At 49.3% G+C, this 15530-nt stretch overlaps 1 protein-coding gene across 2 annotated transcripts; it reads right to left on the bottom strand.

Moving 5' to 3' along the window:
* Window positions 1-1315: 1315 nt before the first annotated feature.
* Window positions 1316-15006, bottom strand: WDR45B (WD repeat domain 45B). 2 transcript variants are annotated; one of them, XM_082294135.1, is made up of 10 exons: window positions 14701-15006; window positions 10074-10148; window positions 8233-8334; window positions 7558-7645; window positions 6936-7030; window positions 6475-6665; window positions 4593-4678; window positions 3712-3813; window positions 3100-3221; window positions 1316-2797 (listed from the first exon to the last, which is right to left on the bottom strand). In XM_082294135.1, exons 1-10 carry the CDS (start codon window positions 14765-14767, stop codon window positions 2691-2693), a joined length of 1035 nt encoding a protein of 344 aa, XP_082150261.1. In that variant the 5' UTR covers window positions 14768-15006; the 3' UTR covers window positions 1316-2690. The 2 variants fall into 2 exon arrangements, with proteins under 2 accessions (XP_082150261.1, XP_082150262.1); XM_082294136.1 differs by lacking the exon at window positions 10074-10148.
* Window positions 15007-15530: the final 524 nt, after the last annotated feature.

Here is a 15530-nt window from a genome sequence, read left to right as displayed (position 1 = left end):
AGCCCTTCTGTCCTGTGTCTGTAAGAACTGGTGATGTCTCACATCTCCAACTGCACTGATTAATTGTGTATTTTCTCCTTTACTGTGAATACCTAAAGGTTCTGAAAGAAATCCTCGTATTCCACAGTTTGTGCTGGCAAATACCTGGAATTACGGTAGAATTTGTGCACCAACTCATTAGTTTTCCTGTCAGGATTCTGCACTGTGACACACGTACTGTGGAAAGAGATGGCAAAATGGGGAGAGAAGGTAATCCCGGTCCTTTAGGAGTGGATGGTGGTGGGAATACGTGGACTTTCAGGAACAGTCGTGTTTTAGACTTGCTGTGCAAGCTCTCTGCTTTCCTGGGGGCTGGGGGGGATCTCGTGGCCATGTGGTACCACCAGTCTGTCAGTGCCAGCTACAGGGCCCACAAACCCCAAAGCACTGTTTCTTTTCCAAGGAAGTGACTGACTGAGCACTGTTCATTTGATTGTAGAGCTGCTGGTTAAATTCACCTGCGGGAGGCGGCGCAGCAGCGAGCGACCTGGAGCCAGCACCAGGTGCGAAGACTGATTCCTTTGCTGGATTTGGATCCCTGTAAAGCAGCTGTACCTAATCAGAGCCAGTTGCAGGCAGCACAAGAAATCTGAGGTGTGTGTTAGGGTGTTTCAGGGTTAGTGCAGCACTACTGGCTGCCTGCACAGGTGTGTTATTTTCATTCCTGCTGCCACATTGGAGCAGTTGTTCAGGGAAAATTTTACAAGCGCGGTAGAGCTGAAATCTTCCCTGGAAATGTGTTCAGAGTCTCTTGTCAGCTCTTGGATAACTGGGACGGGAGGGCAGGGGGTTGGTGCAGCAGCAGCTGAGGACCAGCAAAGCCATTGGAGCAGGTGCAGGAGGCTGGATGGTGGAGTGCAGGAGTTTCCTGGTGCTCTGAGGCGAGGCCCAGTGATGGGACCAGGACTGGCTCCCAGCTGCACAGCGAGAGGGGATTTACATCACCCTTGGGGGACGGGCCCCAGCGCCTTCCCATCGTGTCCTCTGGGGAGACGATGGTTCCAGGTACTCCTCCTGTTGGTCCAGCTGTTACAGGGTGAGGAGCCTCAGCCCAGCACTGGAGGTGAATGGTGAGGTAAGTACTGAACAAGAACTCTTTTGCACTGGGAAGTTGGACTTGTTTTGGGGCAGATAACAAGGTACATGTCCCAGGCAGTGCTCCTGTCTCCTGTTCACACAGCGGGTTCAGCTCCTGTCCTTCACCAGCCACCACTATTGCCTCACATGTTTATTCCTCCAAGCCTGGAGCAATGGAAACCGTGGCTGTGACCATCAGTGAATACAGCAAAGTTAGTCACTTTTATTTAAAAGAAATAACATAGTACAAATAAGTGTGCAAAACAATTCCTGTGGTTAAATACGCATAAAAGCAACATGCAACCTTGACATCAACATGGTAAGTTAGTCCTTAGTAGGTTACATGACACTAAAAGGGACTCGTCAAAGTTAGAGAGTTTGCAACTGAAATCACAGAGTGTCAGGGCTGAAGCATCTGTGAAATTAGCTTTCAGGAGAGCAAGACCTCCCTGCCCCAGTGTTTAGTGCCACAGATGCCAAACTTGGGGCTATCTCAGGTTCTGGGTTAGGAGCTTGTGCCTTAGGGCAGCAGGGAATAGGGTACCAGTTTTTGGGGAAGAGTGTACAAGTCAGTGGGTTCAGTCTAACCTACCTGTCCCTGGGCCAGGAGCAATAATATGCGACAGCTCAAAGGAAAAAACAAGACAGATTTGCAAGTTTAAAGCCATTGCAGACATGGAACTTCCTGCCACCTTGTTCACTGCTTGTAGTGGACCCGTACATGGACTCTCCAGCCTCCCAGCTGCATCAGTTTGGCAGCAGTTTCACAGCTGTCACACCAGTACCGACTGTTGGATTATGGAAGGAATCACCTCTACAACTACAGGAGCCCTGGGTGCTTGCTGTGCTCACAGAGGAGAGGGAAGCTGGGTCAGCCCTTCCCTAAAGGTGCCTCCAGCTGCTCCACACAGTTTGGCACCTTGGACGGGTAATGCTGATCCCTCACCTGAAGCAGCACGGGCAGGGCCACACCACCACCCAGCCCTGGGCACCAGGTCAGAGGACAAGGAGGAGTCAATCTACAGGTGTCCCTTGCTCCATCCTTGTCACCTCTTTGTTCCCTCAGCTGTGCCAGGGGAGGGGAGAGGCAGGACTCCTGCTCCTGGCCAAGCTGGTGGAGAAAGCATGACCCAGAGTGTTCCCCCACTCCCAGCCATGCAGTGGAAGTAAAGCAATGCCTAAAATCTGGCTTCACCTCCCTTTTCCTAAGGCCGGCCAAAGGTGTGGACAGCCCCCGCAGAGCTTTCCCTGTGGCAGGCACTCACATTGGAGCTACAGTCATGTCACAGTTTAGACTAAAGAGAAACCCAATAGGCACAAGCTTGTTGAAAGCCACATCTTGAAAACTTGAGTTGGTGACAGTAACCCAAAGAGATTTTAATGATGAATACTTGCAGAAATGAGAACAAACATATGTAGTCCACTACTTCAGAGTTGCTTGTGATCATGTTGAGCCAGGCTTCTCCATGAGCTCTGCTGAACTTCTGGATCAGTACTGGACATTCAGATACTGTCCCTCAAAGGTGCGGAGTGGCCGAGGCAGGATTTTGACCCGTACACTCCCCTCCACTCAGTCAAAGCTTGTCGTCTGTCATTTCTAGGAACTGAGCGTACACATCCCTTGAGCATTCCCCTTTTTGGTTGAATAAGAACTTGTAGTAGCTGCCATCTGCACATATTGCTGCAACACAAACAAGGAGGGTCAGTGGGGCTGTGCCAGAGGCACCTTCCTCTTCTCCAGCTCCAGCGTAACCTGCCCCTCAGGCTCACAGAGGTGCTCTGGAGGGACCCCTGGGCCACCAGCCCTGTGAGCCCCATGCTGTGCCAGCCCTGTGCCTTCCTCCCTGGGCAGTGGGAGCAGCCAGAGCTCTTGGCTGACAGGGACACACAGCCCTGTCTCAGCAGAGTGTTCCCTCCCTCCAAGCCAGCACAGTTCAAAGCCTGGTTCTCCAGCCAGAACCTGGGGACGCCTCCATCACTCACCTATGACAGCATTTGGCTCTGTTCCAAAGGCACAAATGCACGGAGAGCCTGAGGGAACCTGGAATTTGGAAAAACTCCATTTGGAACTGAAGTATTTGGGGAGAAAGGTGGCAGAGGCCAAACTGAAAGAGAAAACAAACACATTAACAGGTTGGTAAGGTGTTGACTGCAGTGGATTCAGAGCTGCTGGAGTGATTGAACAAGGTGCAGGGTTCACACTGCTTTTTATTATCTTTAAGTAAGTATCAGATAACCTGAGTAATTCCCCTTCTCAGGAAGGGAGACACTACAACTACCTTGCTGGCTTTAAGTGACTGCAAAAACTGCCAGAAGAATTGATTTTTAGTAGAGGAAAGTGTCCACAAAGTATGTGAGGGGCTAAACCCTATTAAAACCTACACTGACCCTCTGAAATGCTACAGCCCCACAAAGGACAGCAGGAACTTGGCAGTTACTAGAGAGTCCTAAAGCTGCAGCTTCACTCCAGCCCAGCAGATAAATTCTTCCACCTTGGCAGTGTAGAGATTTTGCTACTGAGTGACAGGGCCAGGGTTTTAAATGCAATTCAAAGCTCAAGGACCCCCCAGGGCTTCAGAATGGCTCCATCCCTACCTTGACTGCTTATTTCTTTTTGGGTCTTCTGCAGCAAAAATGTGGACTGTGCCGTGGTCACTGGAGACGCAGATGAGGGAAGCATCCTGGTTGAAGTTAATACTGCAGAGAACACAGACAGCTGCAGGATTTCTCCTGGGACAGACCCACAGCCCTGGCACAGACAGTTCTGCTGCTGCAGTTGTGCACAGCAGCTGTCAGCCAGGGTGGTAACAGCTCCTCGGGAGGAGCTGGGGCTCCCCCGACCCAGGGCTGCTTTGGGATGAACAGGCTGCACTCGGAACGGGGCCTGCAGTGGCAGCAGCAGCAGCCCTGACATGGCCACCACTGGCGTGGGTCACTCTGGCAGAAGGAAATGCACGAGCTCTGCTCTGAGGAGTGGGCAAAACGTGCAACACTGCTACCCCACAGGGGGGCTCAGCCCAGGAATGGGAGTTTTCATGGGGAATGGGCAGAGAGTCTCCCTGCTCCTGGAATAGCCTCACCTCTGCCCTGGGTGCTCCCCTGCACAGCAGAATGTGGTGATAAAGCTCCCCTTGCCCCCGAGCTCGCCCCAGTCCCCTGAGCAGTGTTCAAGTGCATCAGGGCACTCCCTGGGTGTCAGTGGGAAGTTCAGCATCCCCCAGTTCCCAGCTGGGCTGAGCAGAGACACGGCCTGGCAGCAGCCACAGCTCTGTCCCTGGTCCTGTAACCTGTGCCAGGCTTCACAGAGCTCCCAGCTCCTGCCTTCCCCTGCCAGCAGTGAGCCCAGAGGGAGACGCAGAGGCCCAGAGTAGCTCTGGGAGCTCTGAGTGCTGGGGATACCACACCCATCCTGTGCTGGCTGAGGGGCTCAGCACAGCCAGACCCAGAGATGGCACAGCAGAAGCAGCTGAACATACCAGTATATATTGGCTGCTTGTGATCCTCGACGTAGCTCCTGGATTAAATGCCCTGATGAAGTATCAAATATTCTTATGAGGGTCCCCTTGGAAAGGAATCAAGCATTGTGTTAGGAAAGGCAGAAGACTGTCTTTACATCTGTGAATCCTAAAATTGTGTCTGACCAGCGTGCCCCTGCACACACTACTCGCGTTTTCTTCTTGGTAGATTTGCAAATCTCTCTTAATTTTGGGGAAGAACACTGGCTTCCCCACACACCATCACCACAATGTTATAATGCCTTAGTGTACAATCTCGTCACTTAGTGACCCAGGAGTCTCTTTCAGTTCTGTTCTAAGGCTCTGGTTGGTGCAGAGTGTGCCCAGGATCTGTGGGTCACTTCTGCCATGCTCCCCTCAGTACTATGCCATTTTTCATTGATGCTGTGCAATTCTTTCCCACTAAATATAATCAAGCTGTGGCTGGTCTTGTCTTAAAATTGGTTTAATTGACATAATCTAGAAGAATCAGTTACCACACACTCATGATTTGTATTGATCCAAATCTGAGGCACCCCCCAGTCAGGTGATGGAACGCTGCACTGGGAAACTGTCCTTCAGCTGGAGTAAACCCAGCTTGACAGCAGAGCTGCAGAGCAAGCCAGTGAGTCTCAAATAAAGGGATCAACAAATCAGGGGTACCTTCCTCTGATGAGGACTGGGTGTACACCTGCATCACCTGCAGCTCCTGTTACACACCCAGTTAACACAGGCAGCTCTCCAGTCACACACCAGGAAGTAACAACCCAGCAGAGAAAGACTTGGTAAAGCCAGTTTAGTTTTGACTTAAGAGACAGGCTTGAGATGTTTGCTGACTGTGCCCAGACTCTTAGTTCAGTTGGAAAATAAAAGCTGTTTGAACTTCTTCTCTATGCAAAACAAGGAATGTTTAATACAAACGCAGCAGATAATGGTTCTATTTAGCAATGGAGTTGGCAGCTTTAGAACTCTGTTTAGAAGACATGCAGTCATTAAGCTTAGGAGAGACTTGGGATACATTTTGGTTTTTTAAACTGTTTGAGTGACAGGCTGGGCAGTAGAAACTATGTGAAACAGAAACTTGTTGTATTAATTTGGCTTGTCCTTAAGAAACTCATTTCAGTGGAAGAAAGCAGCAAGAGCTCTGCTTGCCTCAGGGAGATGGGTCCATCTGCCTGACATTCCCTTGGGAGATGAATGCCCTGGCAGCCTCACAGTGGTTCCCAGGGAGAAGGCAGGTCTGTCACGTTTGCCTCTCTCTGCCTCAGCCCAGCACAAGGGATCTGTACTGCATCCTAACTTCAGGTTCTTGGCAGTGTCTTGTCTCTTTAGGCCCATGTAACACGTGGCCACACACTCCATTTCTGTGTGAGGGGGGCAGCTCATGCCATCCTGCTCTGTAACAGGGGCTAAGCCAGAGCAGAACTGAGCCCGCCAGTACAACTGAACTATTTGCAAGTATTTCTTTAGCCAGTGGGTTTGGAGTGAATTTAGGCAGAAGATAATAAAGGTGAAAGAATGCAAATAAGCTTCCCCTCCACCACTTTTTTTTTTAAATTAACAGTATCTTTTGAAGAACACATCAAAGACATGAAGTACTTGGGCCAAGCTGTGTTCAAATGTCACTGAAGAATCACTGCTACAGTCAGCTAAAACAAATACTACCTCAGGCACAGCCCTTGGCTGTCGGCTGTTTGGGCATCCCAGAGGAGCAGTGAAGATAAAGAAAGACTGGGAGTGCACAGTTCAGTGGCAAATCTTCCCAGAAGGTATTTCTGTCTCTCCTCCAAAGGATGTGACTTGCTATTTTATCTCACTACACTAGAACACACAGTAAGTCAGAGGCAGGGGACATCATTCTTACTTTTTCTGATGCTGTTGCAATTCTTGTTCCCTGCAGGTTTAAAGCGATACAGCTCAAGACTCCTTCGTGAGCTGGGATGTCCACAGGAGGCTTCTCCGTGTTAGCCAGATCCACAATCTGCACGTGCCCAGTGTGTGTTCCAGGAAATGCAAGAAGAGAATTATTACTATTTGGACAAAGGACACAGAGACCTGAAAGACAAAAAAAAAAATTGGACCATTTCCATTACCTAATCAACTTTCAAACGTAAGTTTCTAAAGTACTGGTTTCAGAATAAGCAAACACCCATGGAAAAAATCAGAATCTCATTTTAATGGCTAGTGCAGTATCCCAAAACATCATCTGCAGTGCAGTAAGTGTTTAATGACTTCTAAAGAAGTGACTGAGGCAGCTGAAGATAAATGGCATGGCAAGAACACAATAAACTTCCTTCCATTCCCCAGCCCACAGGTACAACTAACCTTTAGGGTTGTAGCAGGTTTCAAAGACGTGCAGCTGGTGGGGATTGTGTGTGAATGTGAAAACTTTAATCATCGAGTCCAAGACAACCACAATTCTGAAACAAACCAGAAGTTCCTGTGACTTGGGGAGGGTAAAACAGGGACACAAACATTCACTCAGACCTACAAAGGCTTTCAACTGATTTAACAGCCATGTTCCTCCTGCCCTCCCCCACAAGACTCTCCCAGCCTTCAGCAGCCACGCAGTGATAAGCCTGCAAAGCACTTTTATCCAGCCCCTCCACCCACGCATACACAGACTCCAGCTGTTCACAGCTGCTCTTGCTCTAGGGATCTGCTGGAATTCTCTTCACGCTCCTCCATACCTAGAGAACCAGCAGGAGCCACAGGAGAATATTTCCCTATATTAGGGGACCATGAAGTCTTGTAAGCTTTTCACCAAGGCTTCACACACCAGTGTACATAAACTGTGGCCTGTTTACACCTCACGCTTTGGCCCCAAAAGCCTGTTTTACCTGAAATTGCTGGTGTTACAGCAGGATCTTTTCCTTTTTACGAGCAGCTGGAAACAAGTAGGAGCACAAAGCCAAGCTGGGTGTTTGGGCCCCTCTGCTGTACCCACCTGTCCCTTCGCAGCTTCACCGCTTTGACTTCTGTGGAGAACTCTATCTCAATGACAGTCTTCTTCTTCAGGTCATCCCAGATCATGACTAGAACAGTGCAGAGATTGCATTAGACCATCAAGGCATATTCAAAGATCCACAGCTCCCTTATAACAGGGAGTAGTTCCCCAGGAGGTTCACCCAATGGCTAAGCAGCTGCAGACAGGCATCTTGCTAACCAGAAGGCATTGAGCCACTACGTATCAACCCCCTCATTCACTATAATTCATGTACGCAGGAGCTGGTCAACTCCAACCACAAAAACTGACAATAAAGATCCATTTTTCTAAAGAAAAGCAGCTTTTTTGTTTGCTCTGAGGGTTATAAAAGAAATCAAGTTGAAAAGGGTAGTACATTTTCCTACAAAGCTTGCCAGGCAGAGAGCTTCCTGCTCCTTGCAGAGTTCACTGTGAGAAGGTCAGCAGGCCTTGGAGAGCAGTCACTGCAGGTACCAGCCTGTTAGCACTGCAACAGCAGTGATGCAACTCACTGCACCACGGTGACTTAAACCTGCTGCAACATCCCCTTCACCCGACCTTCAGGACATCAGCTCATGGCCCTGGGTGTGGGAGTTCTCTGGGCAGTGTCACACAGGGGCAAGGCAGACGTTTGCAGAGTCCATCCCTTGAGCTCACCTTTGTTGGGTGGGTACTTCGGCTTTTTTCCTCCACCTACTAGTGCTAAATAGTTGCAACGAAACAACATTTCGACATGGCCGACACCACCTTCTAGAAACTCTGGAAGACAAATGTTTTATTTAAAACTGTCAGAACCTGTTAAATTGCCATCTCATTTTTACCACTGTTACAAGAAAAGCTCGTGTTATGCAGCACATTTCTCAGGCACCTGAGAAGAACAGCATCTTCCTACCCTGGCTGCCCTTAAAAACCAGAGAATGTAGATTCCTTGAAGGTTCTTCATACTGGAGCAGTAAAGCCCTGGATTTCATACAAGCCTTTGTGGTTTCTTCAACAGCACTTCGAGTTCTGTTTCCTTCCTCAAGAGTTGTACTTGAACACTACCCCCTTCTGCACCAGATCCTCCTCTTGACTCCATTAAAGCAGGACAGCACATTCTGCTATGAAGAGGTGTTATCGCTGTGACAAAAAGGTCTTACAATACTTACAACTGATAACCTGAAACAATTTAAGAATGTGTAATGTGTTCTGAATCTATGATAGAGCACTGAACACAGTGCTGTACCAGTCTGACAGGCAATGCTTGGATGGGAATTTCTTGGAACTCCTGGATGTAAGACACACAAGCTGGGGCTGCAACAAGACTTGGTTTCATACTGGGTTACAGAGAAAATCAAATGGACAAGCTCCAGCTGGGAGTATCTTGGGCAGGTTTAAAGCTACACAAACAATGAACATGATCTCTGTGTACCTACACAGCCAGTTCACTGTGAGCTCTCAGAATCCACAGGGAAAAGGCAATCTGACTCATAAGAAACTTTTCACCACAGGAGTCCTGGAAGCATCTCCATGCAGAGCTACTGGCAGGGAGAGTTTTGACAAGGAGCTCCACAGGACTTCAGGCTAAATCCTGACTCTTTGAGCACACTGTCACAAGTGACAGTCCCAAGGCATGTTGCTTACAGAAGAATTTACTGTTAAGAGCAGAAAATAGTTCATCAGCTTTGGCCATGTGAACAGTGACTAAAATCCTTACAGCAGTAGCAAGTGGAAGTGTGCCTGATTTCATAGGAATTGCTAGTTTAAGTACATTTTTCCTCTTATTAAATCCTTTTTATCACCACAGGCTGAAAGTGCTGGGAAACCTGTTTAGCAGCTCACTTCCTATATTTAGGGTTAGAATGACATGGCTCAGTTTCAGTTTCCCATATTTTGACTCAGTTTTGCTGAGTTGTTTGCTTCCTCATAAAAAGCTCCACTGTTAACACAGCTCATCTCCTGACTCCTGTTAAGACACAGGAGTAGCTTCACCACATTAAGATCCTCCCAAATTTTTAAAGCATACATAGAAGGTAAGATTTAGAGCATTAAAGGTCTGAGCTCTCAGTGCTCTTGCAGACAATACTCTTGAGTATGAGAAATGTTACATTCAGATCTCCAGGAAAAAGCCTGGAGTCTTACTGCCACACTGGATCATCCAGATCACCACACAAGAACAGAACAACTTCTGATTGGGTCCACAACACCGCTGCAGGGAGCGACTCCTCCTGCTCGTAAATACCCAGGAAATGCCTCTCCTACTCGGGGCTACAAACATTAGCAACAGCAAACACAACTCCTCATCAGCCAATTGTGCAAATTAACAGCACAGAGACGTTTTACCGGGCAATGGCACGAGTGAGAGTCCCTGTGGGACCAGCAGGAGCAGCCTTTCCTGAGGCTTTATTCAAAGCCTTGCAGGGATGGAAAAGTGAAAGCTGAGCAAGAATCAGTCAGTAAAAAATGAGGAGGCTGAGCTTCCAACACAGAGCAGCATGGTGTAATAAGTAAGTGTTTACCTTGTTTCTCTTTTTCTTTGAGTGGATCTGCATTATAAACTCGGAATCCATTTTCCATTCCACATGCAAAGCATCCTGTGGTAAAAAAGCACATATATATACACATATATAGTAATTGCCAGATACACTCAAGAAGGAAGCAAGAGCCAGAGGGTTAGGAAAGCATTACTCAACAACTGCACGGTTACACTCAAGCTGAAGAGCACTCACGGGCTCTGCTAGTGATGGGAAGTGAAAATCTTTCAGAGAAGTTGTCCTCTATGCTGGCCTGGTGGAAATGTCTTGGTATTGGTTTTAGGCAGGTAAGAAAATAATAGAAGGAAAGGAAACAAATTCCCAACCTACCTGGATCCTGTCCCATGCACTCCAGAGTGCAGGAAACCAGCACTTTAATGTTTATGGTCCAACAGTTATGAAGCAAGCTCCCTCCTTTCTTAATAGATCCAAATTCACCTCATGATTATGACTCTGTGGATGTTTCCAGAGCACAGTGCTCATCAAACAGCTTTTCCAACTGTGCTAAAGAGAGCTGACTGCTGTACCATGCCAGTAATTATATGCCAATAGCTGAAGTGTAACCCAGGACATAAGCAGAAGCCAGATTAAAACACTCTGGAAAATAATTGTAGCTACTTTTTCATGCAGCAGCATGCATGTGCTTCCTTAGCAGAATCTATTAAACTGCCAGTCCCTTGTCCTGCTCCTTTCCCTGCTAAGAGGTGAACACAGGCACTGGTACAAATAAATGCCACTATGAAGTCAGAGCAATGACAAGTCACCAAGAAGCTGCTGTCACTGGCAGCAGCCTGATGGCAGGTTGGTTGCTCACAATTTTTGTGCACTGTACCAAAAATCCAGGTAAAGATCTCTGAGGTACTGGAACATAAGTTCCAGTTACTCTGGTTCTATTCTTATGTACTGCAATGATTTGAACCCCTCAAATAAAAGCTGAGGAGCTCTGTCTAAACACAACCCTTCCCCAAACGCAATACTCCCAACAATCACAGGGCATGTGGGGGAAGAAAACAAAACACAAAAACCTATGTCCTTAACCCGAAAGACTCCCAGGTACAACTTCACCCTGTCCAAGATCTTGTAAGTGGCTAACGTGAATGTAATAATTATAACAAGATTAGCAACCATATTGAAATAGGCTTTGATGGAACCCGGTTCACTTTCTCTCCTTCCCTCTCAGTGTTGGTTCCCCCTGGCAGCCGGGTCTGTAAGTGTGTGCTGCCGTGAACTCGCAGCACGACCGAGCTGCCGCCCCGGGCAGGACACTACCGGGATAGCCAGGGAGCAAACTGCAATGGAAACCTTCCCCTCTATATAAAGCACTGCTGTACAGGATGAGAACAGATCTATTCCTCATAGCTGATCCATATAATTATTTTCCAGCAACAGTTTTCTAATCCCATATTGTATTTCCAGAAAAGTCAAAGGGAAGGGATGCTGCAGCTGTTCCGTAGTAAGAAAGCGCTGTAAGGTTTGAGTTGTGCTAATCCCAGAAACTCCTAACAACCCAAATGAAGCATTCCTGATGCAATCAAACACATACTTTACACTTCCTGCAGTGCCACTACAGCTTTCTGCAGGACCAACCTCATGACTAAGACGTGGGCTGCTTTAATGCCTTGGGAATATCCACATTTTTAACTGAAGACAACACACCAGAATGTGGTGATGTGAGTAACAGTGAAATTCCCCACACGGTCGATCACTACCCACAGAGATATGAAGCTCTCATGCACGGCAACCCCTGAGTCAAATGAGAAAAAAAGCCATACAGGAAGACTCCTGTTCCTCCTTCAATTCCAGGTCACAGGAGCAGCTTTGAAGCTTGGTGATTCCCATCTGACTGACTCCTGTTACCAGTGGAATCACAACTTTGATGGCTACAGCTTGCAAGCCCTTCTGTGTGAGAGAGCTGGAAGGGGCTGACAGAGAAAGAAACAGTTCCTTAGGTTCATTTCCTTCCATGGGAAGTGCACCTCTCGTTTCAAGCAGGGACAGATGAGCTGAAAAGCCACTGACAAAAGATAACTCAGATCCCTTTTTTTTAAAAAAAAGTACAGATTACAGAGTTATTTCCCTGACCCACAGTCATGCTTGTTCCTACAGTTAAAGTGCTATTTGCTACCAGTGCCAGTGAGGCCAAGAATGAGTTTTGTTCCTCCAAATCTGCAGAAAAAGGAAGGGTTAAATTAATGACCAGCCTAGAAGATGCCACAAGCTGAATATGGCATGCTGGCACAGAGAAACCTGCAGGATTTAGGGCCTGAGGTCCTGCAGTGGCAGTAGTGGAGTCCAGGGAAGCGATGATGTCCAGCAGAGTTTCTGCCATGGTGGTTTTCCTTGCCCCCACTAATGCTAAGGTCAAGAGCACAGAACGCTACCAACACTGCAGGGTACTACAGCAAAGCATTCCAGCCCACTGGAGAAGACTAAATACATAAGTCAAGTGTTTCAACACCAAAACAAACCCACACCTCAGTTTTCAAATCAGCTTTAGGCTGCAACAGTGACATCAGAGAATCGTGTCAGCAATTTACAGGTATGGCCATTTATTACGATGTTTTGTTCCTTCATTTCTGAAGAGCACTTTAGTGTCCTTCTCAAAGCATTAGAAAAGGATCCGAAATCAGGAGTTCACAGTCTCGAAACTGAAAAGCTAAAATCAGAATATTCTGACTTCAAATAACTGACAACTTCAATTTCCTTGTGTTACATTGTTTCTTTATTTTTTTAATTTAAAGCCTAAAAGTAGCAAAGGCACCTGATATAAAACCAGCATCACTCAATTCAGAGTGAGGGAGGCTCATGGCAGAACAACCACAGCTTTTTTATCACTTGCTAGTCAGGGAGATTCAGCCCCAGAGAGACTTCTTCGATGATTCCTCCTGCTCTCCCATCCTTGTGGGATTGGCCAGTCTTAAATTACTAAGAAATTAGGTTATTGTGACAGTACATGCAGACACCCACACTTGTGAGCTTTGGCACCCAAGTGACTCACGTTCTATTCCCGGCAGAAGAAGGAAGCAGGGAGCTTTCCCTCCTCTCTGCTCTCCTTTGGGTGGCCAAATATCACCTGCCCTTCAGCACTTTAGAAGAGCCCTAAACTGATAAAAAGTCATTGTGTTACCTGCAGTGCAACGTCATCACTCCTAACAGGAACAGCTCGAGGAGCTGCCAAACAGAAGCCAATTGGTTTTTTAATTTGTGTTTTTTGTCATCACTCAATTGCCTGGCCAGGTGAGGTAGGACAGGACATGAATACTGCCAGCTCACAGATTCCCAAGACAAATTCCTCAAGGTGCTTTGGATGTGACATTATTCCAAAAAGGGGTTTATCTTGCATTTATTGCTACAGAACTTAAGGAAGCCTTTGCAACAAACAAGTTTTACACTAAAATGATGATCTTAAGGCATTCTGCAATAAAAGAGAAACTTTTCTTCTTACACAGCTCTACAAGCCAAGCACCAAATACCACTGCTCCGTTACAGACCCTGCAGATCTGAAATGAAGCTTGTCCTGAAAAATCTTTTTCCATCTCCACTGCAGAGGCAAGATGAAAATAAGTGCAGAGCTGCTGAAAAACAGACTGTTCTATTCTTTTCCAGTCTATGGAATAGCAGGAAGAGAGCTGCCAAGATGCTCACACCTCATTACCTGCTTGGTGTGCTATTGCCAAGATGTCATCAGAGATGTTTGACTAAAATCAACAGAATAACTCGTGTTTACACACAGCTTCAACAGTGTCAGCAACAGCTGCAGTCTACAACGACAGAGCTGCAAGTGTCTTAAGCAAGAATATTATTTGTCAAGGCAAAAGGATGTTACAAAATGATGAGCTTCTATTCCTTAACCCGCAAAAATGACACTTACTCATAAGACTGGTGCTATTTTTGTCTTGCAAAATCAGGATGAGGCACATGCACCCCCCTTCTGGAGCAGGCCTTCCCCTCTAACAAAGGGAAAAGATAAGCCAAGGGTGCAGTGGAGATTCACAGTGGTCTGTGTATCAGTGCTTGCCTGCCAGTGTGATTAGTAGTGTTAACCACAATTTTTAAAATACAAACGAGGTAAAACGAAAGAAAAAAGCAGTTACACCACTGATTTTGAATGTGGAATACTTACACTGAGAAAGGGCTGAACTGTGGGCAGTTCCCAAAGAAGCCCCTGAAGCACAGGCTTTGAGGAGCCTGACAGAGCCACACAAAGGGGGCAGCCAACTGCAGCAATCCCCAACAAGCCTGGTCCTGCTCCTTCTCCTCTCCTCTCCCCCCCTCCCACCCACCCAACTCTCCGAAGCGCTGGGCGCACACACGACCGCACAAGTGCTGAAACAACGGGAGAATCACTAAATCCTCCTGCTGCCAGCGGCCTTCCCGGCTCCTTGCAGCAGCTACAGACGCCGTACCTGGGACATCCCCTACGGAAGCTGCAGCCTCGGGACGCCAACGGGACCCCGCAGTGATGGGCCGGGAGCCGCGGCAGCCCCAGGCCCAGCCCGGCCCAGCCCAGCCCGGCCCAGCCCGGCCCAGCCCAGCCCAGCCCGGCCCGGCCCCGGCTCTGTACCGCCGCCCCTCCGCGGCACCACCCGGCTGCCCGGGCCCGCAGGCTCACCGTGGTCCTGGTTGAAGCCGCCGTAGAGCAGCCCGTTGCCGTGCGGGTTGGCCGGGAGCAGGTTCATGGCTCCGGCTCGGCCCCTTCGCCCCCGCCCCTCACACCATGGCGGCGCCCGCCCGCCTCAGCCCCGCTGCGGGAGCCCGAACCGGGCCGAGCCGAGCCGAGCCGGGCCAAGCCCGCCCGAACCGAGGCGAGTCCAGCCGGGCTCGCCGGAGCCGAGCCGGACCGGGTCCGGCCGGGCCGGGCTGAGCAGAGCCGAGTCCGGCCGAGTCCCGCCGGGCCGAGGCGGACAGGCCGGCGGCTGCTTCCGGCCCGCCAGGCGCCGCTGCCGAGCGCAGAGCCCAGCCAGCCACCGGCGACAGGAGCGCCGAGTAGTCGAGCGGCGCGGCGCGGCAGCGGCGGGGATGGCCCGGAACTGACCGGGAGTGACCGCCGGGAGAGAGCGGGGCTGGCCGCCGGGAGAGAGCGGGGCTGGCCGCCGGGAGAGAGCGGGGCTGGCCGCCGGGAGAGAGCGGGGCTAGCCGCCGGGAGAGAGCGGGGCTGGCCGCCGGGAGACACCGGGAGTGACCGCCGGGAGAGAGCGGGGCTGGCCGCCGGGAGACACCGGGAGTGACCGCCGGGAGACACCGGGAGTGACCGCCGGGAGACACCGGGAGTGACCGCCGGGAGAGAGCGGGGCTGGCCGCCGGGAGACACCGGGGCTGGCCGCCGGGAGACACCGGGGCTGACCGCCGGGCCGGAGGGGACAATGGGTGGCCCGGGCTCCTCCCAGCTGCAAAGGACTGTTTGGTAAGAACTTTTACATTAAACCATTAAAACCACAGGAG

The sequence above is a fragment of the Coloeus monedula genome (genome assembly GCF_965178545.1).
Source record: "Coloeus monedula genome assembly, chromosome: 19".
Classification (NCBI taxonomy): domain Eukaryota; kingdom Metazoa; phylum Chordata; class Aves; order Passeriformes; family Corvidae; genus Coloeus; species Coloeus monedula.
This window is presented reverse-complemented; position numbering and strand designations above follow the sequence as displayed.